This window comes from Nomascus leucogenys, chromosome 6 (genome assembly GCF_006542625.1).
Source record: "Nomascus leucogenys isolate Asia chromosome 6, Asia_NLE_v1, whole genome shotgun sequence".
NCBI classification, from domain to species: domain Eukaryota; kingdom Metazoa; phylum Chordata; class Mammalia; order Primates; family Hylobatidae; genus Nomascus; species Nomascus leucogenys.
In genome coordinates, this window is record NC_044386.1 from 102139876 (window position 1) to 102165675 (window position 25800).

General features: G+C 39.1%; 1 protein-coding gene across 2 annotated transcripts in view; it reads right to left on the reverse strand.

Moving 5' to 3' along the window:
* Nucleotides 1-25800, reverse strand: part of ADAMTSL3 (ADAMTS like 3) — a 388402-nt gene that overhangs the window by 114509 nt on the left and 248093 nt on the right. For both annotated transcript variants that reach the window (XM_030814922.1, XM_030814923.1), the window contains exons 16-17: nucleotides 15965-16251; nucleotides 5428-5557 (exon numbers count right to left, since the gene is read on the reverse strand). In XM_030814922.1, the coding sequence (XP_030670782.1) occupies nucleotides 5428-5557; nucleotides 15965-16251 (417 nt within the window). The remainder of the gene's footprint in view (nucleotides 1-5427; nucleotides 5558-15964; nucleotides 16252-25800) is intronic.

Consider the following 25800-nt stretch of genomic DNA (forward strand, 5'->3'; position numbering starts at 1 on the left):
GCAGAGAAGGAATACAATATGAAATCACAGGGAGAATGCCATTCACAAGCCAAAGAATGCCAGAGGTTACCTGCCAGGAGAAAGCCATGGAACAGAGGCTCCCTCACAGCTCTAAGAAAAAATCGACCCTGCGGACACCTTAATTTTGGACTTCTGGTCTCCAGATCTGGGAGATGATAAATTTCTGTTCTTTAAGCCACACTGTTTCTGGTGCTTTGTTATGGCAGCCCCAGGAAAAGAAACACATGCCAAAGTAGAGAATGTGGATTTTAATCCATAGATAAAGGAGTGTTGTTGAAGGTTTCATGCAGAGGCACACACAGTCATTTTGCAACTTAGAAAGATAAAGACCTTTCATAGTCACGTGTGTGCACATGGATCAGAGCAGGAAACAAGAGAGGCAAGAGTTCATTTAGAAACTGTTGAAACAAATTCAGGTAAAACATATCTGAATTAAGGCAGTGGCAGTTACACATGATTAGGACAAATTCATCAAGTATTGAAAAGTAAATGGTCAAGAATCTCAAGTTCATATTATCAGAGAACTAAAACCATAAAAGGCCACTTTATGTGATTCCACTCAAAAAAGAAACTCAGGTTTCATGATAAAGTGGGGGAAAATGTTTGATTTAGTCTTGAAAATTTAAATTAAAAATTATAAAATCAAGTTATCTTATCTTGAACATAATTGTGGTTGTAATACCAACTTTATGCACTAATTCTTAGAATGGCAGAGAATGAATTGTAAATTGTTTCATATTTTGGCTTTCTTTTCTGAAAAAATTATATGATGACACATTATGGCTACCTTCACTTCCAGAGCAAGAGTGTAATAGTTATTTTCACAAAAATAAAACTGAGAGTTTCATCAGTGTTCTTAGGGCCTCTCTTTTCATCCTGTGATACGCAAATCATTCTCATTTGAAGTGCCTTTCATGTTGTTATCATTTTCATTTTCTCTGTTTTAGTTATTACTTGGCTAGAAACAGGACAGAACTCTGGTGAAGACTAGCTTCATGTCAATCTGCAGTTAAGATTTAAATCTAGAAATAAAATATACCCCAACATATTGGGTTGTATTTTCTTCTTTTTACTCTTCTTGGTCAATGGCTATCAATATATCATACCTAGCTGGGCGTGGTCACTCATGCCTATAATCCTAAGGGCTTGGAAGGCTGAGATGAGAGGATGTCTTGAGCCCAGGAGGTCAAGGCTGTAGTGAGCCATGACTGCATGACTGCACTCCAGCTTAGATGACAGAGAAAAACCTCATCTCTAAAAACATTTAAAAATTTTTAAAAATTAGTGATGCACATGGCTCATTCCTGTAATCCCAGCAACTTAGGAGGCTGAGGCAGGAGGATCACTTGACCCCAGGAGTTCAAGGCTGCAGTGAACTGTGATCACATCACACTGCACTCCAGCCTGAGCAACAGAGAGAGACCCTATCTCAAAAAAACACAACAACAAAAAAAATCACACTTAGCCAAATTGTAGTCACAATTTTAAGTCTGTGCAAATTCTAAGCCATTTTTTTTTTTTTTTTTGTAGTCATCTTTCTAGAAAGAGAGTACTGGCTAGAGTAGACAAAGGGGATGGCTAGTGGAGGGACTGGAAATCAGGAGACCAGCTCTACCAGTAGCATGATATGTGGGCTCCCACAGCTTCCATTTGGCCATCCAGAAAAGGCAGAATTTGGACTAGATGACATCTCATGAGAAATGCTCCATGTTTGGGCTTTATGTTGTAGTATGCAATTTATTCAGTGTATGCTCATGGAGAAGTCACCAATTACCTAAAAATCCTAAATTTCAGTTTTCATATATGAAAACAAGAGCCCTTATTCATTATATATCTATTAGCACATTTCTGAAAGAATGTGAGGCTATTAATAAGAATAGTACTAGCTACTTTTCACCAAAAAGAGACTTAGAGCAGTGATTTTCAAATTTTTGCACAGCAAAACACCTGATATAGTGCAGGCATAAGTTGTGAACAGGTTCATCCACTGTTTTAAATAAAACAGTACATAGAAAAGGATTTATGGGCCAGGTGCAGTGGCTCACGTCTGTAATCCCAGCACTTTGGGAGGCTGAGGCGGGCGGATCACTTGAGGTCAGTTTGAGATCGGCCTGGCCAACGTGGCAAAATCCCATCTCTACGAAAAATACAAAAATTAGCTGGGTGTGGTGGCGTATGCCTGTAGTCCCAGCTACTCAGGAAGCTCAGGCAGAAGAATCACTTGAACCCAGGAGGCAGAGGCTGCAGTGGGCCGAGACTGTGCCACTGCACTCCAGCCCGGGCAACAGAGTGAGACTCCGTCTCAAAAAAAAAGAAAAGAAAGAAAGAAAAGCATTTATGGATTGTAGAACTCTTAAAACTGCTGTGCAAAATGCTGGAGCATGGGGGCCATGGTTGGGAAAGCAGTATTTCTGAAGGAGACACTGAGCATTTTTGGAAAAGACAGTAGAGGTGCACTGATATTCATGGCTACAAATATAGAAAGGGATTCAACTATTTTGATAAAGAATGTTGTTGGTGGCCGGGTGCGGTGGCTTATGCCTGTAATCCCAGCATTTTGGGAGGCTGAGGCAGGTGGATCACCTGAGGTCAGGAGTTTGAGACCAGCCTAGCCAACATGGTGAAACCCCATCTCTACTAAAAATACAAAAAATTATCTGGGCATGGTGGCAGGCACCTGTAACCCCAGCTACTCGGGAGGCTGAGGCAGGCAAATCGCTTGAACCCAGGAGGCGGAAGTTGCAGTGAGCCATAAGATTGTGCCATTGCACTCCAGCCTGGCAACAAGAGCGAAACTCCGTCTCAAAACAACAAAAAAAAAACAAAAAAACCCAACAAGTTGTTAGTGTCATATAAACAATAAAAAGGAAACGATGATATTTGCAGATTCACATGGAGGCAGGCTTTAAATCAAGGACGCTCAAATGGAATTGTGGTGGGCTGGATCCCTAGTTTTAAATAATTTTCTTAAAAGATTTATAATTGATCTAATTGTCTCCATTTTGTTCTCCCCGTTTCTGTGTTTGAGCAATCTTTTTAAATGCAAATCTGATGTACCATTTCACTGCTCAAACCCTCCAGTGGCTTCCCACTGACTCTCTGGATGAAGTCCAAGTGCTTACCATGGCCCTTGCCCATTCCTATCTCATCTGATGACACACTGATTTCCTTTCTCTCCAGTTCCTTGAGCACACTGAGCTCTTTCTTTCCTTGGGGCCTTTGCACATACTGTTCCCTCTGCCCAGAACACTCATCCTCTACACCTCTCCTGGCAGATTCCTGCCTGTGTTTACATCTTAAATAACCTCCTCAGGAATGACCTGCACCAACCTCCCCGGCTTCTTGCCCCACCAATTTATTTTAGGTCCTCGTAGTATTCTTGCTTTTGAGACGCTGTTTATTTAACATCGGCCTTGTGCCCCATCCCCAGATTAAGTTTAAGAAAACAGTTTACAAAATGATATGGTACATGATTCCAATGTCATGGGGAAATATGTTGAGAAATATAACTATGTTTTGCCCCCTCCCTGTTTTTTCCTCTGTGCCTTGCTCCTATTCAGGAAGGTGGTCATCTGTTTCCATCTTCACTGCCTCAGAGAAGGGATGTAGTAGGGGAGGAAAACAGAAACCCTGGCTTTTCCAAAAGTATCTAATTCAGTGGTTCCAATATTAGAATAGAAAAAACTGAGAAACATAAATAATTCGGATTACTATGTGCCATTACACAAGTGCTATTTCTGTAAAGATAAAAGGGCATTATATATTCAACACTGCTCCAATATATTTGCTATTCTTGGGAAAGTCTGGATATACTTGACAAAGTAGATGTCTTGACTCCTAGTTACATCAAACCTTCCTAAAAACTCTCCTTTATTGTCTCTTCTGCAATCTCCATTCTAGCGTGGATTACTCTGGAATGCCGTAAGCTTGGGGTTGGGAGTGGGAGTGGGAGGTGGCAGGGAAACAGATTTCCCAATGCTGTTTCCGGGCCTTGCTTTGCTTACCAGGGTAAGTCTACAGGCCTCTACTGCATCACCTCAACCACACACGGCCAGATGGCTCTAACATAAGCCAACAAGCTCCCAGTACTTCTGTAGGTCTCAATGGAAGTGAGAAATATGGTAATGGATAGAAAACACTGTGCCCATTACATGGCAGGTGTGATTTCACCAAGGATGAGGCACATACTGGCCTCCTCCTGAGACTGTGCGGGCTGGAGAACAAGACTCTCAAGGAAGAGGTGCCCATCTCCAGGATGTGGAGGGCCTGATTTCTAGGGGGGCCTAACGTATTGATCCCCACCTTCCCCACCCTTATGCCATCAAGGCAGGAGAAACATCATAGCCAACAGATTGCATGGAATTAAAATCAGAAGGGTCAAGAGAATTCCAGAAGCACAACTTATTTTCTGAATAAACATAAAATACACTTATCCTTAGACTAATATGGCAGGAGGATACAATAACCTCCCTGAATCACTGAGAGTCCTAAACATAGCAGAACTTGCTTTGGCAAACGAAAGGATTTCATTAGCGGGGCAAATGACTAAGAGGTAGGAGAGGCAGGAGGTGACTGGAATGGGCTCAACATTTCTGGCAACTAATTCTTCTCACAGAATAGGGGTCACAAGATAATAAAGGTAAAGGAGAGAGGAAGGAAAAGACTGGGGGCTATATTCAGAAAAGTCTTGTGTGAGAAACCAATGATGTTCAGTTATCACCCTCTGTAGCCAGCAGCACCAGGGACACAGGAACATGAGAACAACCTACTTCTCTTCTGATAAAATTCCTCAGGATCTTACCAGGACTTAAGCAAGGAAGCAGATTAACTTTTAAGGTAAACCTATCAGCCAAAGAGATCAAGAAGATCACCCTCACCTACTCATTGGGGTTTATAACATTATACCCCACAATCTGAGATCCAAGGCCAGTCAATGGGAAGGTAATAACAGATCAGTATGAGTGCTAGATATCAAATAGGAGATTACACAGTCACTCAAAAAATATGGATTAAGCACCTACTGTGTACCAATGTTAACTCTAATGCAAATCCTGTGCTTTCTGATGGGCTATTAAGGGAAGAAGTGCCCTGGAGGAAACAGGGAGGAGAAAGAGAACAAATCCACTGATCTCATGGCTTTGCGGGTAGCAGGCCAGTTTATGTTCATTCGTGTTCGATGCAAACAAAAGCCAGCCTCGAGAGCATTCCTGTTCAACATGGCTGTATCTGAGCACCTAGGCAAGAATCTGGCTGGAGCATAACTTGAGCAGAGAAGAGAGCTCTGAAGCAGGCTTAGCACATCTACCTTGGGTGAACCCACAAGTCTGCACTTAGGTGGGTTTCTCTGCAGAGGAGGGTATTACCACCCGGACATGGTATATACCAGGAGCATAAGACAGCACATACCTGGGGGGACAGGGCTCTGTGTTACAGGCCTGGCTCATGGCTGGAGGACGGTGGACCATATCACACAAGCTGTCATTGACTGTCTGCTGGGTCTGGATGTGTAAGCACACTGCTATGGCTTCTTGATGGCCTGCAGGTTGGAAAGAGGAAAATGCAAATGACATGGAATAATTTATTGTGGAAAAAAGAAAATAGAGTCTTAGGTCTTCTCATTCTTAGCACACTGCCCTTTTGACTATCATAGGGCTGCAGGCTGCATTTCAGGGTACACCTGGGAGCAAACAACTTTGCATTATCCAAAGTCTCCCAGTCTATGATATTCCCTCATTAACCTTTTAAATTCAGTCCCTTTACTCTCTGTCTCCCAAATCTACTCACCTTGAAACATTCAAGAGCACCCCAACTCCCCATCCACCCCTGGACTTAATCTGCATTCCAGATGTACTCAAAGCTAGGAGTTCCCCCAAATAAGCCATCAAGGTGTTCCTTCCAAACAGTCACAATAGTTTCCTTAAGAGGAATTTTTGAATCAGCTGCTAAAGAATAACATTTTCTCTGTATCACTGCATATGTGCTAAATCTGGCAGATAATTCCTCACAATTTTAATTATGATTTGAGTTCCTGTTCGCTATGACTGTAATTTGTAACATTTCTATTGCTAGGAAAAACAATAACAATACCTCCTATTTGGAAAGTGTACAAAGTGCTTTCACAATAATCAGCGAGGTCAAAACAATAGTATTATTACCTCCATTTTATTAATTTAATAATAAGGAAACTGAGGTCTAGGGAGAAACTAAGACAGCAAAAATGTGGTAGATTCAAGCCTAAAAATTAAATTCCCTGCCTCCTAATTCAGTGATCTTTCTTTTGTACATATTCTAGGGATTCTAAAATGCAATACAGCCAAAAAGTACAAGACTGCTCCTTGGGAAAATATGAACTTTCACAGGCATATTTTCCCTTTGGGGCCAGACAGGTCTGCCTGACCCCAAGGCCTATGTTCTCAACCAGTATTCTTTGTCTGCTGGGACAAAAAAAAATTATTGGAAAATCAGATGGAACAAGATGTAAATCAAACTTTTGATTAAAAAGTCACATACAAACTGTAATAGCAACTATGTTATTTGAAATATGCAAATGCATTCATTTTCATGCAAGAATGTGCGTTCCATTATGTTAGAAGGTTGTGGTTCTTTTTCCAAATGCCATGTTTCAATTCAACCATTTTACAGTATTTTACAGGATGTAGTATTGGCCAAAAATACTTCTAAAATATATATTTGTGATGTTCAGTTCTTTCTAATAAATTTTCTCCTGCTGTCTTCAGTTGTAATTTTATGTCCCCTGCCATGGCAGGATGCAGAACTAAATCTGCATGTATCTTCTATGAACTTTTAAAATAAACATTGGCTAACCTGAGATATAAGAAGGCATTGCTACAGCTTAATAACTCTAGGTTTTATTTGCAAATATCAAAACGTAATTACCTTGTAGAGGTTTAAATGTTCATTTTCTAGTATGTTTATTTTTTTTTAATCTGAGAAAAATCCAGTTAACTTTCAAATATATTTTTATTTATAACAGAAATTTTTCAGAAATTTTTATTACAGAGACTATTTTGGAACATTTTCTGAATAAGTGGGCCTTAAAGCCCCATTATAACCCATTCTGGATGGAATTGTACAACACTCATGACACACTTTTCTGTATTAAAGCAAGTTTACTGAAAATAATTTATAAGTTTAATAGATGATTTAGGATACTTATTGAGGTAGAGTATATTTTGAAAAATGGCCACAAAATATCTCCCATCGCATACATTGGTCCTACAATGTTACTTTGACACTTCTCACCTTAAAAGATTTGATTAAGCATTTACTTTCAAAAATTAAAGTTAAAAAAGGAAAAATTATAAAAATAAGTTTACCTCATAATACAATTTAGGTAATACTTACACCTACGAATTTAGAACATAATACATCAAGTGGTGAAATGTCAGCATCATTTTTTTAATAAATTTCTTTTTGTAGCATGAGGCAACATCCCTTACTTCACATTTGACTTTTGCAGTGTTATCATGAAAGTGTCTTTTTTTTTAGAAAAAGAAAAACATACGTAGCTTGTGGCAACATAGTGAGACCCCATCTCTACAAAAAAATACAAAAATTAGCTGGGTGTGGTGGCTGTGCCTATAGTCCCAGCTACTCGGGGGGCTGGGGTGAGAGGATCACTTCAGTCCAGGAGGCTGGGGCTGCAGCAAGCTATGATTGTACCACTGCAGTCCAGCCTGGGCACAGAGAAAGACTCTGTCTCAAAATATAGACGTATATTTTATCCTTCATCAAGAAATAAATTAATATTTAAAGGGTAAAAACACAGACTCCAAGAAGAAGCAGAGCCAATACATAAGCTGACATGTTCTTTTTGCTTGGTTGGGTTTCTGCCATTTGCAAACAACAGTGTTGACTACTTCAACATGTCAAATAACATAACACACACATACACACACAGTGTAAGAATACCAGGAGAGATTTTTAAAATCCATAGTCACAGCCTTTTATGTGCCACTCAGTATTAAATATGCCAAGTTGTAAAATAAATAAGGAAAAAATAATTTGTGTAAGAAAATTATGTTGCTTTAAAAATCAAGTAGTCTTGGGCCCTAGAAATAGATACAATTTGCTTTCTTGAAGCATCCATGGAACATTAACAAAAACGGATCCTCTATTAGTCTAGGAAACTGCAGTAAGTGTCAAAAGTCATAAATTATGCAGGTAACATTCTCTGACTATAATATAGTCCAACATGAGTGAATAATAAACAATTAAACTCCCCAACTCCACACATTAGAATTTGTATAAAGTCCTAGGCCAAAGAGTAAATAGATTACACATTATTTGTGGCAGGAAAAGGGAGAACGGGGAGGCTTACAGCCACTTCAGACTCGACAAACAACTCTAGAAGATAAATTTCAGTATTCTCATGAAATGGATGGTTTTTGTCCCAAGTGAGTCTAAATTATGTAATATATTTAAAAATTATTATAAGAATTTGGATTGAATATAACAATAAGTGGGGGGAAACTTGAAAATAATGTTAAAGATGGAGACATGATGCTCCCCCTCAATCCCAAAAACAGGACAAGATTTAGACAGTCGTAGGAACTAGCACTTTCAAACGTTTTAAACAGATGATTTCTATGATATAAACTATTTAAAATTATTTAAAGGTATAGAAAATGCCAGTTCATCTCACAAAACTACCAAAACCTGATGATACCTAAACCTATACGAGGAAAAAAGAGGTCTGCTTCATACAGTGTGGGCTTGTATAATGCTATATTATATATAACAATGTTCTTTGTTTGCAAAACACACACATACACACAGGCCTAGGATCATATTGGAAAGAACAGTTAATTTTTTTCTCTTTCTGCTGATTAGCTAGTTTGACTGAAGGGGTATTACTGTAAAGTCCCGAGTAATGAAAAAGAGTGAAGCATAATATGTTATGGATCCAAAGGTATCCTGTTTGGTGCTAAAATGCAAGTTTTGTAGCACTTCAAATAGGTGAGATCTTTTTAGGAACCAATTGAGGAGACAGCTGGTAAAGATTAAGGATTGTTGAAAGCCATTTGGCCTTAGGAAGGGCATCATAAACCACTGGAGCCTGAGCGGAAGTGACCAATTATGTCAAGAGGAGCTGGAAGAAACTACAGCTCAAGGCCTGTCATGATTTGAAGGGATTTGGAGAAAACAAAACGGCAGTTGCTAATGTACCATGTCGGGAACACATCTCTATTGGGACTTTGCTCAAATGAGCCCATAGGGGGCCAATGCAATCTTTGTTCCCATGTTACCATTTGTAGAAAGGAATTCTTGTACTCCACTCTGCAAAATAGAGTGCATTTACATGCATCAGTATCATTCATACATATATATATATATACCCTAAATTAAATAATAGCATATTATAATCAGCAGTATAAAATAAAATTACCTCATTACCTCAAACATCTGTCATTCACCTACCAATCACTTTCAGCAAATATTCATATGCACAAAAGCACAGAAACAACCAGATGGGAACTTCCTTTTGTAAGCATACAAACCTACCTACACTCATATCCTCACTAGACTTTTCCCTGCTTATTACAATAAGAAGCTGCCCTTCCAATGATTTAAGACCAATCTCCACGACTGTGAGTGGAGTTTCATCCTCTTCAATCTTCTTAGAAAACGTATTGCTTTGCCTTTCACTTTCATTCTAGAGCTTTCTTGTTGCCTTTTAAATGTACCCAAGGGTCTCCAACATTAAATAACCACCCTTCACCCACACCCACACAGATCTGCCTCAACCCGCAGGGCCATCTTAATCATCTCCTCCTCTCTGTTTTCTTTAACATGGCCAATTTTGCTGCAAAAAAAATCTCCTCTATTCATCTCCACTCTGTCACTTATCATTCTTTCCTCAACCCTTTCAAATCTGGTTTCCATCTCTGCTCCTCCACTGAAATGACCTTTCCTTAAGTCCCCAGTGGCTTCACATTGCTGAACCCAGTACCAATGCTGAACCCTCACCTCTCCGCCTCTGCATGGCACGCAACACAGCTGACCTTGGTTTCCACCACACCACAGACTTCTGTTTTCATTATATCTCGCTGATCTCTTCTCACAGACCTTTGCGGCTTAGTGTCCTCCACCCAGACACTGAATGTTGAATTTCCTCAAGACTTAGTCCTAGACCCTCTGCACTCTTCATAGGTATTCTCCTGAAAATTCTTGTCCATGGCCCTGGCTTCAATCCCTGGATACACACATGATGCATAAATGTACCATTCCAGTTCAGACCACTCCTCTTCACTCCAGACCCACACATCCAACTGACTACTTAACATCTCCACTCGGAAGTCGAGAGGCATCTTAAAAGCATTATGTCCACAAATGAACTCATGGGTTCCCTCACCAACATTTAGCACTCACCATCTCAGAAAATAGTCTTAGGACTCAGACTTGCCATCACACTCCTGCTTACCCACTCCACTGACAGATCCTTTTATCTCCTACATGTCTCTCAAAGTCATCCGCCATACTCCATCTCTACCATGGTCACCACTCCAGTCTAAGCTCTTGTCTGGAATAGGCAACAGCTTCCTATGTGATCGCTCTCACAACATCCTTATCCTTTCTAATCCATTCTCTACAATAAAGCCGGACTAACCTTTTTGAAATAAATAAAAATTTGGTCACATAACTCCCATTTTAATTACTTGAATGACTTCCCATTGATCTTGGGATAGACTCAAATCAACATAGCCTGTAAGGCCATAATTGTCTGGCCTCTGCCTTCCTGTCTAGCAGCATGCCACACTAAACCCTGTCTCATCCTCAGTACGCAACTGTGCCTGGCTTCTTCCATTCCTGGAATGTACCATGCACCCTTCTGCTGGCCTTTGCATATGCTCTTTCTGCTGGAAATTATTCGTGTGCCACCCCCTCCAAACCCCCTTTTGTTTAGCTAATGCCTCATCTTTTAGATTTAAATTCAAGTGTAATTAGGTCAAATGCCCCTTTTCGTAGCACCATATACTTCTTTTGCAATTGCTGTAACTAGTGGTAATTCTATATATGTGTGAGTATGATTATGTGATGAATGCATTTTCCCTATTAGAGTTCAGTTCCAAAGCTAGGAACTACTGAGTCACTGTCACCTAGGCCAGTGCCTGGCACATAGAAACATACAATAAATATTTGTAGAACATTGTTTTAAAAGGAAACAATAAAGAGATCTCTACTACTGCCAGGACCAAGACAAGGTTGGCATTATCCACATTATTTACAATTGTTCCTGGAATTCTAGACGAGCCAATAAAATGTGAAACTTAAATAACTATTGGAAAGGGAAAGATAAAATCATCATTAATAGCAGATGATCATTTACTTAGAAAACTCATAAAAATAAGCTGAAAAATGATTAGAAGTATTAAGGTGTTCAACAATTTAGTCAGATGTTTAAAAAGAGAAATAATCAATAGCATTCCAATATAAGAGGAATGCTCTATTATTATATTGTAAAATAGTCATCCCACTAACATTTATTACATACAATGTGCCACACACTGTGATTAAACACTCTCTGAACATCAGCTTATTTAATAATCACATTTAATTATTTCATTAAGCCTAATGAGGTAGTTTGACTCCTATCATTTTAGCAAAATAAACCACAACTCTACAAATTTAAACAAACGGCACAAAGAGAGTTGCAGAGCTGGGGTTCATAATGGGGTCAGGTCTCAAATGTCCACATATATACTCCTAGCCTGTGTTGTTGGAAAACATAAACGTAAAAAAATGAGGTCATAAAAACAACAAACAATATAGAATATAAAAGAAGAACTTCGGTAAGGAATGTTTATGATGTAATAAATTATAAAACCTTACCAGAGGGTACTAAAAAGGTAGGCATATCTTCCAGGATGTACATGAGTATGTGTGTGCACGCATGTGATGTATATACACACACAGATACTGCTGCATGAGTACATGCATACATACATATACATACATACATACATACACACACTTTGGAAGCTAGAGATTGGTGTCTGGATTCTTCATGCTTTTAGGAATTAAAAAAGAATTCTCTGTTGCTACTCCAATGTGAAAAGAGACTTATGCAAGGATCTTAAGCATCAGTAATTACAACAAATGAATTTATTCTTATTTCCTTTATGATGTGAAGATAGGTTAGAAAATATAAGTATACAGAATATCAGAATGTGACCAAAATTTATCTTTTCAGAAACTTGTAATTTGTATATTACTTTTCCAGCAGAAATAAGAATGTTGAAGAAATAAATATATGCCTGTGTAAATCACATTTTATTGTGGTTGTCAGTCATTGCAGACTTATCCTCTCTGCTATCCTGGGTGAAGGCAAAAAGCCCACATTCATAACTCACACATTAGTGGACTTACGGAAGCTGAACTTACTGAACCACATTGAAATAGATCACAGAGGCAAGTACCACTGACTATAAGCAGTGTGGTTGGGACAGTCAAACCAAAACAACCAAAAGCTGTGCTCCATCAAGGCAAAGAGTATGTTCTATTTATTTTATATTCCTGAAGATTTAGTGCAGAACTTGAAGAACCATGGAGTCTAACACAGAGCAGGTACCCAATTCCCAGCCTTTATTTTATTTTATTTTTCTAAAGACTGTGTCTTGCTATGTTGCCCAGATTGATCTCGAACTCCTGGCCTCAAGAGATCCTCCTGCCTCAGCCTCCCAAAGTTCTGGAATTATAGGCATGAGTCACCTCACCCACAATTTCCATCCCAGCCTTTATAAGGGGTTTTGGTTTTATGCCTTAGCTCTTCAGTTTCATAGGATTTAGTTATTTATTATAAGGAACTTTAATCTTGAACCCAAGAAATTAAAAATATTACTTTTTGTAAAGCTAAGAAGCTTATTACATGTACTTATAGTTCAGCTAAGTAATGAGAATCCAGTTATTCATTTTCTATTTTTGGCTTTATGATGGACTCTGAGTCTCAGCTTCCTCAGCTATAAAATTTGGGTTAGTAGGTGTCCAAGGTTCATTTCAATAATATTATTCCAGGATTAAATGATAAAATATACCCTTATACAGCTAAATTGCTGCTTACCTGAGTAGTAAAAGGCTACCAACTTGAGCTTTTCTAAAATTTGTCAAATGTGTTCCTGATACACAAGAATATATCATAAAGCAAATGGGCACCTTAATATCACCTGCCTGAATATTGCATTGCATTTCTGACAGATGCAAGGCAGTTTCTCATAGCAGGGCAAAAGGTGCACAGTGCCACTAAGGATAATCAAACTCAATTAGTCAAGTGTCAAAAAACTTGTATGTTTTAAATGGATTCAAAGGTAATTCTATCTACTCCAAGGTATATAACCAAGATAAATAAAAACATATGTCCATATAAAATCATATACATGAACGTTCACAGCAGCACTATTCTCAATACCCCAAGCATGCAAACAACTCAAATTTCTATCAACCGATGAATGGGTAAAATGTTGTATATCCATATAATGGAATACCACTTGGCCACAAAAAGGAATGAAGTACTGAAACATGCTAAAACATAGATGAAACTTGAAAACACTATGCTAAGTGAAAGATGGCAGTCACAGAGGACCACATATTACATAATTCCATTAGATGCAACGTCCATAATAGAGAGTAGTGGTTTCCAGGGGTTAGAATTTGAGGGAAAATGGGGTATGATTGCTTAAGGATACAGTGTTTCTTTGGGCAAGTGTTCTGAAATTGATTATGTTAATGGCTGCACAACTTCATAACTGGAAATCACTACATTGTATACTTTAAATGCATAAACTGTACGGTGTGCGCATTCTATCTCCATAAAGCTGTTACTGAAAAAAAAAAAGAGAGAAATTTATCACATGAGTTCAGCCATCCTGGAGGTGGAATCTAGGGCCATCTCAGTAGTTACTGGGAACACAAGGTAAATTCTAGTATTTTAGTAAAAGGCTCCAAAAATGAGGTCTAACAGCTGCCTCTCTCAGCTGAATTAGAATTCACCTGGTCATCTCTCTTTGGGCAACTCTGACCGGTCTGCTGAGTTCCAAGTACCCAGCATGCTATGCTTTCCCAACTTGAAGGGATCTTGCCACTCAGGAGAAGAAGATGAAACAGGGATTCTACCAACAGCACTTAAAAGCTTGAGATTACAAGGTAGATGTTGGGGTGTGCATGCAACAGATGGACTTGCTTCTGCTCTCCTAATGAAAGACACAGCTCCAAGTCTCTAGTGAGACTGCAGCAATGTGGTGACTCAGAAGCAACGGAGACAGCTGGCATTTTGTAGTCAGACAGTAGAAAGTTCCAGGCATGTATTACTGTGATTGAATAGGGGACCACCTTTGCATCTCTGTGGCTGTCTCTAGAGGGTTTCCCCAAACTCATCAAGAGAAAGCACCAGTTCCCAAATTGCCAAGGGCATGTTAGAGTTAAGGTTTCCAAGACATAAAAAAACCACAAAAAACAAACAAACGAAAAAACAACAAACAAACAAAAACATGTCCAGGGTTCTGAACTCAAGAGCGGGCAGGAGTTTGGCTTGGGCAAGAACAGACACAAGGCAGTGTGGGGGACAACCCAGACAATGTGCTGTGGAGGGACGAGATGCAGCAGATGTTTAAGGTTCAAGTAAACCAGACAGGCTACATTCCTAGCTAGATGGCATGGACTTTTAGCAACCAGACAGAAGCAAGTAAGGGGAGAAAGAGTCCAGAGGCAGCTAAGACACCTAAAGTCCACATGTGCAACTCTGTCTGCAAGGCAGTAGTTTAGAGGCAGCCTGGGGTTAAGGCACATGCCACTTTAGCTGGGTTTACTGCCAGGCTAGCAATGTTATACAAAAAGTGGCAAGGATAGGCAGGTATAGAAGTTGAATTAGACAGGAAAGAGATAAACAGATACAATCAAGTCATAGAGACTGAATGACAAGGACTGAGAATTCAGGCTCAAGAGTGAGGGGTTCAGGCACAATGAATGGGCTGTGAGCTCCACAACTTGATAGGGAGTTTCAAGTAATGGGCTCAAGACTGTTGGGAGGAGTAAAGCACGATCTTGAGCCAAGAGCTCTAAGACAGCAGCTCCTTGTGTTTTTCCCACCATTGGCTGGACCAAGAGCAGAGCACATTCAGGCACCAAGCTCTTTACATAGCAGCTGGCTGGAAGGCACAGTCAGGGGTCAAAAGACGAGGGGACAGAATGACAGGGGCTCTGGATTCCTGGTCAGATCCAGTCTCCTTCATGTGAGTAAAAGATATAGTTTCCTTATTTGTTATTTCTATCTTTTTACTTTCAACAGAGCCCTCAAGAGTGGCTATCTGGACTCCTGCTAACCACTCCTTCACTCCCTTTTGGATCCTAGATTGTATAAATTATCAGGGGGCCAACTTCTCACCCCAAAGGGGTCACCTGGCTATACAACCACTTTCTAATCCTAACATAGTTTCCTGGCTGTGTATGTCACCCTCTATGTACACAAACATAAATCATGGTGATTAGTTTGTTCCCCTAGGTGCTGGCCCAATGTACAGATATAAACCCAAATATTTTCTGAGACAAACTCTGATCTAGAGTTGCATCAGATATTGCAATTCCAGGCTACCTCAATTTATAAGACTGATTTATGAACAAGATTGCCTTAACTTATCCATTCTACATTTTCCTATTTATTTCATATGAACCATCTCAGTTATGCAGATTCTTAGGCAAAGAAACATACTTTTTTTGGTTAGTATACAGTCCCACTCTCATTTACCTTTCTAAAATAATTACTACAAAAAAAAGAAAGAAAAAGGAGAAAAAGTATCATTTTCAGTTATTTGAATGACTTCACCTCCTTTAGACTTTTGCTAATTTGCATATTTGGCTTACCTGATTGAGTAATTTCTCAAACCACTAGCAACACACAACATAACTGTCCCTTAAGCAAAGGTTCAAATACCTCCCAAACATGTTGCTGTGCAAGGGGTGAACCCAGCGTACTCCCAGTCATAAGTTGTCTCACTGTCCTCAGGGAGAGGGATGTCCAGCTCTCGGGAGGCCGGGCTCTCATCACATGCTTCCAGGAGGCAGGGCCGTTCGGTGGGCAGCTTGGGGCCTTCACACTCTTCCTCGGGCAGCTCAGTCTCAGTCTGCATAAATGTGAGGAGCACACGGCACTTCACCTCGCGGACCTGCACACCCGGCCCACATGTGGTACTGCAGGCTGACCAGGGTTCTGGAATGAACCTAGGGAAAACCAGGGAGCCACCAGAAAAGGACACTGAGGGTCATTAAATATAGGCCAGAAAAGGAGGAGTGACATATTCAACGAAGGCAAAAATAACCAGCTTCATTTGGCGGAATTCCACACATTTGGAATTTTATACTTTTGCTGATGGTCAATAATGCAGTTAACAAACGTTCAAATCTTAAAACAGAAAGAGTAATTCACTAAACATATATTCTACTTTTACATCCATTTTATAATTCGAATCTACGCTATGGTCTTTGCAAAAATTATGAAGGTTTTCTTTAAGATTTAGTAATAAACCATCATATGGAGATCATTTCTAATTTAATTTCTTTTATAATATGGAGATTTTCACCAATATTTATTCAGTAAATTAGTATTGAGCTTATCCTCTGTAATGGGTAGAGTCGTATTAAACTGTCTCAAGTTTAGGAGCTAAATTTTAGGGTATCTTAGATACTTTTTACAGAGTGGATGAAGCCTTAATATTCTTTTATGTTTAATATACAAGTGCACGAAGCTTCTGGATCTTCTTTAAAACACAAGAAATATTGCACAATCTTGCTGAACAAAGCATTTAATTCTTATTCTGAATTATTATCTACTAAATCTAAGGTCATCAAACTATGACTAGCAGGTCATATCTGGCCCACCTGTCTTTGGTACAGCCCACCAGCTGAGAATCATTTTTACATTTTTAAATTGTTGGGAGGAAAAAAAGATATTTGGTGCCTGTGAAAATTACATAAAATTAAATTTTACTGTGCATAACTGAAGTTTTACTGGAATATAACCACACTCATTTTTCCATCTATTGTCTATGGCTTTTGTGCTACATAACAGAACTGAATATTTGAAACAGAAACCATTTGGCCTACAATGCCTAAAATATTTACTGTCTGGTCCTTTACTGGACCCCTGCACAGAATTTTGAAAACCAGATTCCACAGGGACAGATATATTTAAGATAATCTGAAAAAACACTTTGTATCTTGAGATATTAATAAGTGATAGAGGAGAAAGAGTTCAGTAATAGAGTAAGTTTTGAAAACTTAGGGCTCAATAATGTTCAACAGATTTATTCACTGCAAAACTTTTCCAAAGACTATGAAATATAAATGCATACTACAAATGCTTAAGAGAGAAATATTATGCACATCATTTCATAAACTTAAGTGAATATAGACCCTTATCCATGGGATTATGTTCTACTAAATAACTTGAGAAAACACTGCTAAGATGTTTGTTTAAGACGCGGTTCTAAAGCTTAATATTTCTAACCTCAGAAAGACAGGGTTGTAAGGTTCTCAGAGTCATCCAACCTTCTTTCCCCAGGCAAGACTTAAATACAGTTGTCCAAAAAAGCACACCCCCAATCAGCAGAATAAAATGCCATTACTATATACATGTCCTGCAAAGAAACATCAATCAACACAAAACATGTTGTTCATTGTGTTGAAAACTGTTAGTGGGGAACCCTTCTCTCTAATTCTCAGATTCCATGTGAGGGCTTGCTCAACTCCCCAGGATGGGGCAATGCTGGAGTTAATATTTGATGTGTCTTTTCTTTCTTTGCTACTCTCATGGTAGAATTGGAAAGGAGACTGGCTAAAGACGAGGAATCCCTACAGTGTAATCATATGTAGTCATTTAAAAGGACATGGGTTTAAGTATGAATTGGTAACAGTCTTCTCTTGAAGACTGTTAAATGAAATAAATACATTATACATATATGCTACATACACACAGTCTATAACATACACTATCTATATATACCTATATACTATTTTTTTATTTTAGAAAAGAGAGATCATAGTATATGAACTGCCCCATATGCAGCATGTTTGTATGTATGCTGGTTTATGTATAATTTCTCTCTTCTGGAAGCAACTGAAAGTGTCAGGAACTAGAGTGTGTAAAGAGGGAGGTTTTTACTTTATATCTTTAAAAGGTTTAAAGTTTCTAAGCATGTGCATATTTTACCTTATGGTCATTAATTTTTTCTCTTTTCTCCTTGGTAATAAAAAATTAAAAATTGGGATTTTGTTTTAATGGGAAGTAGATATTTTCATTCAAATTGGACTTCTATATCTTGGTGATTGAGAATCTCGAGAGGAGATGAGATAAGAAGGTTCACCTCAGCCAGGCGTGGTGGCTCACGCCGGTAATCCCAGCACTTTGGGAGGCTGAGGTGGGTGAATCACCTGAGGTCAGGAGTTCGAGACTAGCCTGGCCAACATGGCGAAACTCCGTCTCTACTTAAAAAAAAAAAAAAAAAATTAGCCAGTCATGGTGGTGCATGCCTGTAATCCCAGCTACTTGGGAGGCTGAGGCAGGAGAATCGCCTGAACCAAGGAGGCGGAGGTTGCAGTGAGCCAAGATTGTGCCACTGTACTCCAGCCTGGGCAACAGAGTGAGACTCCATCTCAAAAAAAAAAAAAAAAAAAAAAAAAAAAAAAAAAAGGAGGTCACCTAAACTCTCAGCAGGGCAAATAATGGTTATACTCAATGTCCTCCTAGGTTTCTGTATATTTCAAGTTGGTTTTCAATGATCTTTTTAAAAGTCCTCTTAAAAAGTAAATGTTAGTCCCATCCAAAGTAACAAGAAGTGACTTAAAGGTGAAAAAAAATAAATAAACCCATGGCAACTAAAAAATAATTACACATAATCCAGCATGATTTCCTTCTACGTATTATTTTTAATTTAAAGATATTATAGTGTTCATACAATTCTGAATCTTGTCTCTCCTCACCAATTTTTTTTTTTTTAAAGAAAGGAATACATTCAAAGAGCCATGTCTGGGCAAAACACAACCAGAGGAACAGGCTGTGTTACCTACATCTTTGCACATGGAAGAACTTAAAAAGAATATCATTTCACTGATATGAGAGCTTCGAGATGAGATGATAAAACAACAGAGTAAAATGGAAAATGGCAGAGCTGAGGAAACCAACTGTGAAACATAATAACACTATTGTCACAAGTCTAACAAGTAATTCAGAACTAGGAAAAAACAGAAGAAACATGGCTGAAGATCAAATTAATGACACAGAGGCCAGACTTGGAAGTGAATGCAGTGTTGAGAGAGAAAGAGAAGCTGCAAAGATAACTTTTGTAGGGATGGCAATGTTCTGGATCTAGAGTAGGACTGGGGTTTGAGGGGTATATACATCTGTCAAAACTCATCAGCGGGTGTGGTGGCTCACGCCTGTAATCCCAGCACTTTGGGAGGCCAAGGCAGGTGGATAACCTGAGGTCAGGAGTTCAAGATTAGGCTGGCCAACATGGTGAGACCCCGTCTCTACTAAAAATACAAAAAATTAGCCAGGCATGGTGGTGCATGCCTGTAATCCCAGCTACTCGGGAGGCTGAGGCAGGAGAATCACTTAAACCCAGAAGGTGGAGGTTGCAGTGAGCTGAGATCACACCACTGCACTCCAGCCTGGGCAACAGAGTGAGACTCCACCTCAAAAAAAGAAAGAAAAAAAAACACTCATTGATGGTGCACTTTAAATAGACACAGTTTATTGTATGTAAACTACATCTCTATAAAATTGATTTTCTGAAGCATAATTTTAAGGGACTAAGTTAAAGAGAACCTAGGTAATCCAATATTTAAGATAACTGGATTCTTCATGTAGAGATCCCAACACATGAAACAGAAAAGGTGCTCAGAAATAAAATATGAAAAAAGTGACTGAAATACATCCTGAAAAGGTACACTGTCTTCCAGGAAAAAGTAATAAAAATGATGAACATAAAAACCTAGAATTGTAGGCAGAATAATGGCTCCTCACCCCTGCAAGTACTCCCATGCCCTAATCCCTAAAATGTGTGAATACATTACCATACACAGCAAAAGGGACTTTACAGATGTGACCTTGAGATGGGAAGATAATCCCAGATTACTTTGGTGGGCTTAATCTAATCACAGACATCCTTAAAAATAAGGATATCACTCTGGCTGGAGTCAGAAATGTAAGTAGACTAATAAGCGAGAGGGATTTGAAGTGTAAGAGGCATTTATCCACTGTTGCTGGCTCAAAGATGGACGAGACCATGAGCCAAGGAATGCAGGTGGCCTCTAGAAACTGAGAACAATCTCCCAGCCCACAGCCAGCAAGGAAATGAAGATCTCAGTTCTACAAATGCATGGAACTAAATTCTGCCAATTATTCAAATGAGCCTGGAAGCAGACTCTTGCCAAAGAAGACTTCAGACTGACAGACACCTTGATCCTGGCCTACTAGGAACTGGAACAGAGACACCAGCTGAACCTACTGGGCTTCTGACCCACTGAACTGTGGGATAATACATTTGTGTTGTTTTACACCACTAAGTCTGTGGTCTTAGCAGCTATGGAAAATGAATATACCTGGCTAACAAAACTTTGAGCATGAAGAAAGAATTGTCTAGGTGTCTAGGCACAAAAAGCAAGTCTCCTCCTATAGGAACAAAAAGACAGGGGTACGTCAGATGCACACAACATTCAAAACCAGGAAAAGATAGAGTAAGAGTTTTGAGAGAGAGAGAGAATTGGAGTCCTATGAATATTATGTCCAGTAAAACTGTTATTCAAATACAAACAAACGTAATAATTTTCTGTAAAATAAGAACAATAATATTACCTACCTAATGGGATTGGGTGAGGATTAAATGTAATGATGTCTGAGTTAAAAGCTCAATAAGTACAATAAAATAAAAATAGTAACAGACATTCATTGCATTATTATTCCTTTGAGACACTGTCTTCAGTGCTTCAAACAAATTGTATCATTTTCTTATAACAACAACCCTATCAGGAAATACTATTATGCCCACTTTACAGATGAGAAAACTGAGGTACAGAGAAGTAATCAAAGGGTATACAACAGCTGCTAGCATTATACTACACGGCCTCACCTGTATCAGAGGATACAGAAGCACTTAAAGATCATCCAGGATGACAGTATATGAATTCAAAGACAATTTGACAATGCTCTTTCAGATAATTTATTTTTCTATTTCCAGAATGAGGAAACAAAACACAAATATCCAACTGCTAAAATCATTCTTCAGCATAAGAGAAGAAGGCAGCATGTATTACTGAAAGAAAAACATACCTTGGGACACTTAAACACTGTCAGTAGGAAGGTAAATTAGGACAACTTCCAGGGAGATTTCTCAAAGACTTGAAAATAAAACTGCCCTTTGATCCAGCAATTCCACTACTGGGTATTTACTCAAAGGAAAATAAATCATTATATCAAAAATATATCTGCATTTGTATGTTTATCAAAGCACTATTCACAATAGTAAAGATATGAAATCAACCTAAGTTCTCACCTACAGATAAATGGATAAAGAAAATATAACCTATATACACAATGGAATACTATTCAGCCATTAAAAAGAATGAAATCTGGCAGGGTGTAGTGGTTCACACCTGTAATCCCAGCACTTTGGGAGGCCAAGGTGGGCAGATCACTTGAGGTCAGGAGTTGGAGACCAGACTGGCCAACATGGTGAAACCCTGTCTCTACTAAAAATAACAATAATAAAAAATTAGCCAGGTGTGGTGGTGCACACCTGCAGTTCTAGCTACTAGGGAGGCTGAGGCAGGAGAATTGCTTGAACCCGGGAGGTGGAGTTGGAGTGAGCTGAGATCACATCACTGCACTCCAGCCTGGGTGACAGAGAGAGACTCTGTCTCAAAACGAAAAATAAACAACAACAACAAAACAATGCCAATTTACTCATTTTAAACCTGGAGAAATCAGCAGAAGTGGCACCATTCTAGATGTTTATGATAAAAATTATATAGGTTTGAGTGTGTTAAAAAATGAAATTATAGTAGATAAATCTCCTGCTATTATAGAAAACAAATCAAGTTCATATAGATCATGTAGGAAAACATCAGAAACAAGGAAACATTTAAAATGGAGACCAGAACTATCAGTAATAAAAAATCTATTTAAATGGATTAAACTTTCCCTTTAAAAATAGACTCTCTTTTTTTTTTTTTTTTCCAGAGACAGGGTCTTGCTCTGTCACCCAGGCTGGAGTGCAGTGGTGTGATCATGGCTCAATGCAGCCTTGAACTCTGGGGCTCAACCAAGTGAGCCTCTCACCTCAGCCTCCCCAATAGCTGGGACTACAGGTGCCTGCCACTGCACCCAGCTAGTAATTTTAAAACCTATAGATAATACAAATAACACAGAATGACTTCAGGTATGTAAAAAGTAAAAGAATAAACAAAATGAGATAAGAAAAATACAAATGAAAATATAATGGAAGAGCAAAAAAGCAGGTATAAATATTAGGAAAGAATAAACATAATAGACAAAATTATCATATTCGAAAATGACACAGCTATGAAAAGTACTAAAATTAACTGAAAAATTTTGGAAAATACCAAAACAGTTCAATAAAGTAGCCCATAACTCTGAGTGTGTGTGTGTGTGTGTGTGTGTGTGTGTGTGTTGCACTATATAAATATATAGATACATATACTAAAATTACCAGTTTTCCCAGAATTCAGCCACACTTACTGTTAGCTGCCAGGCACTATGCTAAGCATATTACATGTATTATTTAATATAATTCTCGCCATGACCTTATGAATAAATATCATTATTTTCCTGATTTTACAGATGAGGAAAACTGAGGTATAAAATACTCAGGGGATTCTAAGCCTAAAAACCTGAATAAATGGAGAGACCACATGCCCCTGAATGGGAAGACTCAAAATTATAAAGATGTTTATTCTCCCCTAATTAATTTAGAAAAAAATGCAGTTCTGAGCCAAACGGCTGAAGCAATTTTTTTGGGGGGGGGAAGTTGGAAACAGACAATACAACTCTAAAGTTTTATGTAAGGTTAGGTGAGAAAAATCAAGAACATTTTTAAAAGGAATAACAATTACAGAGTACTTGCACAGTTTAATAGAAAAAAGCATTTAAAAGACACAGTAATTCAAATAATATGGTACTGGCACTGGAGTATTATTTGTACAATGATGTCATTTTAAAACAAAAGTGGGTAGTTTACTCAACAGATAGTGCTAGGGCAGTTGGTTAATTACTTGGAAAAAATTGCTAGATTGAGGTGACATATTACATGTGAAAGTAAATTTCCCATGGATCAAAGTTAAGTGCAAAACATGAACCATAAAAAAAAAAACTACAAAATAACATTCAAAAGAAAGATAATCTTCTGATTTTGATGAACGTATGGGGAAAAAGGCAAGCTGGAGTACTGCTGCTGGCGAGAGAAGCCGGCACTGATTTCTCTCTAAAAGGAAATTTGACAATAGAAATTAAATGCCTATCCCTGGCCCAGAAATTCCACACCAGAAAATATGTCCAATGAGACAATTAGAGATGTGCAATTTGGAATTCGCTGCAGTTTTATTTATCACTGTGAATAATTGGAAACAAACTGCAGACCATCAGAGGGATCTTTCAAAAATGTAATTGAGATTATGTCACTTCTCTGGTTAAAATCCTTACATGGCTCCCACAGCCTCCTGATAAAGTCCAAGCTCCTTAGTGAACCATGGAAGACCCTCAAGACTTGCTGGCTCCTCCAGCTGCATCCTTGCTGCCATTACCGCTCCCCGGGCCCATCCCCTTGGCCCCTCACCCACCTCAGACCACCTCAGCAACCTGCGTGGCCTACATGGGCCAGTGAGCCTGCACACAAGCCTCTATTCCAAATACCTGACATGCTGCTCTTCTGACACTGTAGGACACTCTAGGATCTCAGTTCATGTACCATCTATTTCCAGAAACCATCCCTGATCCCGAGTAACACCATAACGTAATTATAATGCATTGCAACCTTACAATACCATCATGCAGTCACTCACTTCTCTGTCTACTCCATTAGATAAACCCAAGGATGGGTGAGACTTGAATTCAGGACATCTGACACGAAACTGCACCTCCTTCTAGTCTTACGTGCCATAGAATCACTGTCCACCACTTAACATCTCCAAAGCAATTCCTTTATGTTTCTATGCCTCTGTTTCCTCAGCCCCAAAATGAAAATAAGAATAGCACCTCCTCATAGGATTGTTGTGAGCATTAAACAACTTAATCCATGTAGAGCACTCAGAACAAGGTCTGGCACAAAGCACTCCTCAATATTAGTTGTTGTTATCATTGCTGCTGTTAGAAAAACAGATTCCTGAAATGTCACCTAATTTGACTTTAGCAAATACAATCTCCACAAATGGAGAAGTTAAGTCAGCAGCGAAGGAAACATACAAGGTGTGCTAACTAAGTCCATCCTATTTCCTTAGTTTTTGTATATGAAAAACGACAGCGAGGGCAACAAGTTTGCTGAAGTGTTAAGAATCCCATAGAAACAAACGAAGAGGCTCCAGGGAGGAACTTTTAAAACAACCATGAACCAATGAACCATATCAACTGTCAACACATTCCACAGCTGAAAGCTAAGAAGGTCAGTACTGCAGTTCCCTTGGCTTAGATTTATACACTGTAATTTTTATTTTCCTAATTTTAAAAAAAGCAAAAAAGCCTTTTGAACATCCGCTCCCTATGTAAATTCAGAGCTCGAGCCATGGTAAACCACAGAGGCAGAAATATTTATCTCCTTCAGGCTGGCTTGGCAGGCTCTACTGGAGGGATGTAAAATACAGCTGCGTTCATCCTCTCTTTCATTGTCAACAAGCAAGCATCCCCAAACCACAAAAGACAGTGGTAATAAAAGGATGCACTGGAAGCTGAGATATGTTGTGGTTTTGTTTGGAAATCGAGGGAATAGATAGAGTCAGAAGTGGTGGCAGGAAACTATAAACTTCACATTAGATGGCCAGGACCAGGCCAGAAACTGCCAGGCAGTGTGAATTATGCAGGAAAATTGCAGAGCGACCACAGAGGGAGAGATGGCGGAAGGTGGGAAGAGGCAGCTGCTTGGGCCAGGGAACAGGTGCTGTCTGCTCAGTCTTCAACACTGGGGAAGAAAGGGTGGTGTCCTTCAGGAGTAAAGAACCTTTTGGCTTTGCTCTGTGAATACGAGGAGGAAGAAACCCCCTAGCAAAGTCAGGTGGGGCTGACAGAAAAGGCAGGCTTGGAATGAATATGGGGCGTGAACCTCACTGTAGCTTCTATGATATCCCCCTTTTCTTTTCTTTCTTTCTTTTTTTTTTTTTTTTTTTTTTGATGTAGAGTCTTGCTCTGTCACCCAGGCTGGAGAGCAGTAGCAGGATCTCAGCTCACTGCAACCTCTGCCTCCCAAGCTCAAGCAATTTTCCTGCCTTAGTCTCCGGAGTAGCTGGGACTATAGGCGTGTGCCACCACACCCGGCTAATTTTTGTATTTTTAGTACAGACAGGGTTTTACCATGTTGGCCAGCCTGGTCTCAAACTCCTGAGTTCAAGTGATACACCCACCTGGGCCTCCCAAAGTGCTAGGATTACAGGTGTGGGCCACTGCGCCCAGCTGATATCCCCTTTTTCCAATTCAATAAAGTAAATAGTATTTTCTGAACTTCAAAAGGACCTTAGGGACTATCTGATCCAGTGGTTCCCAAACTTGGA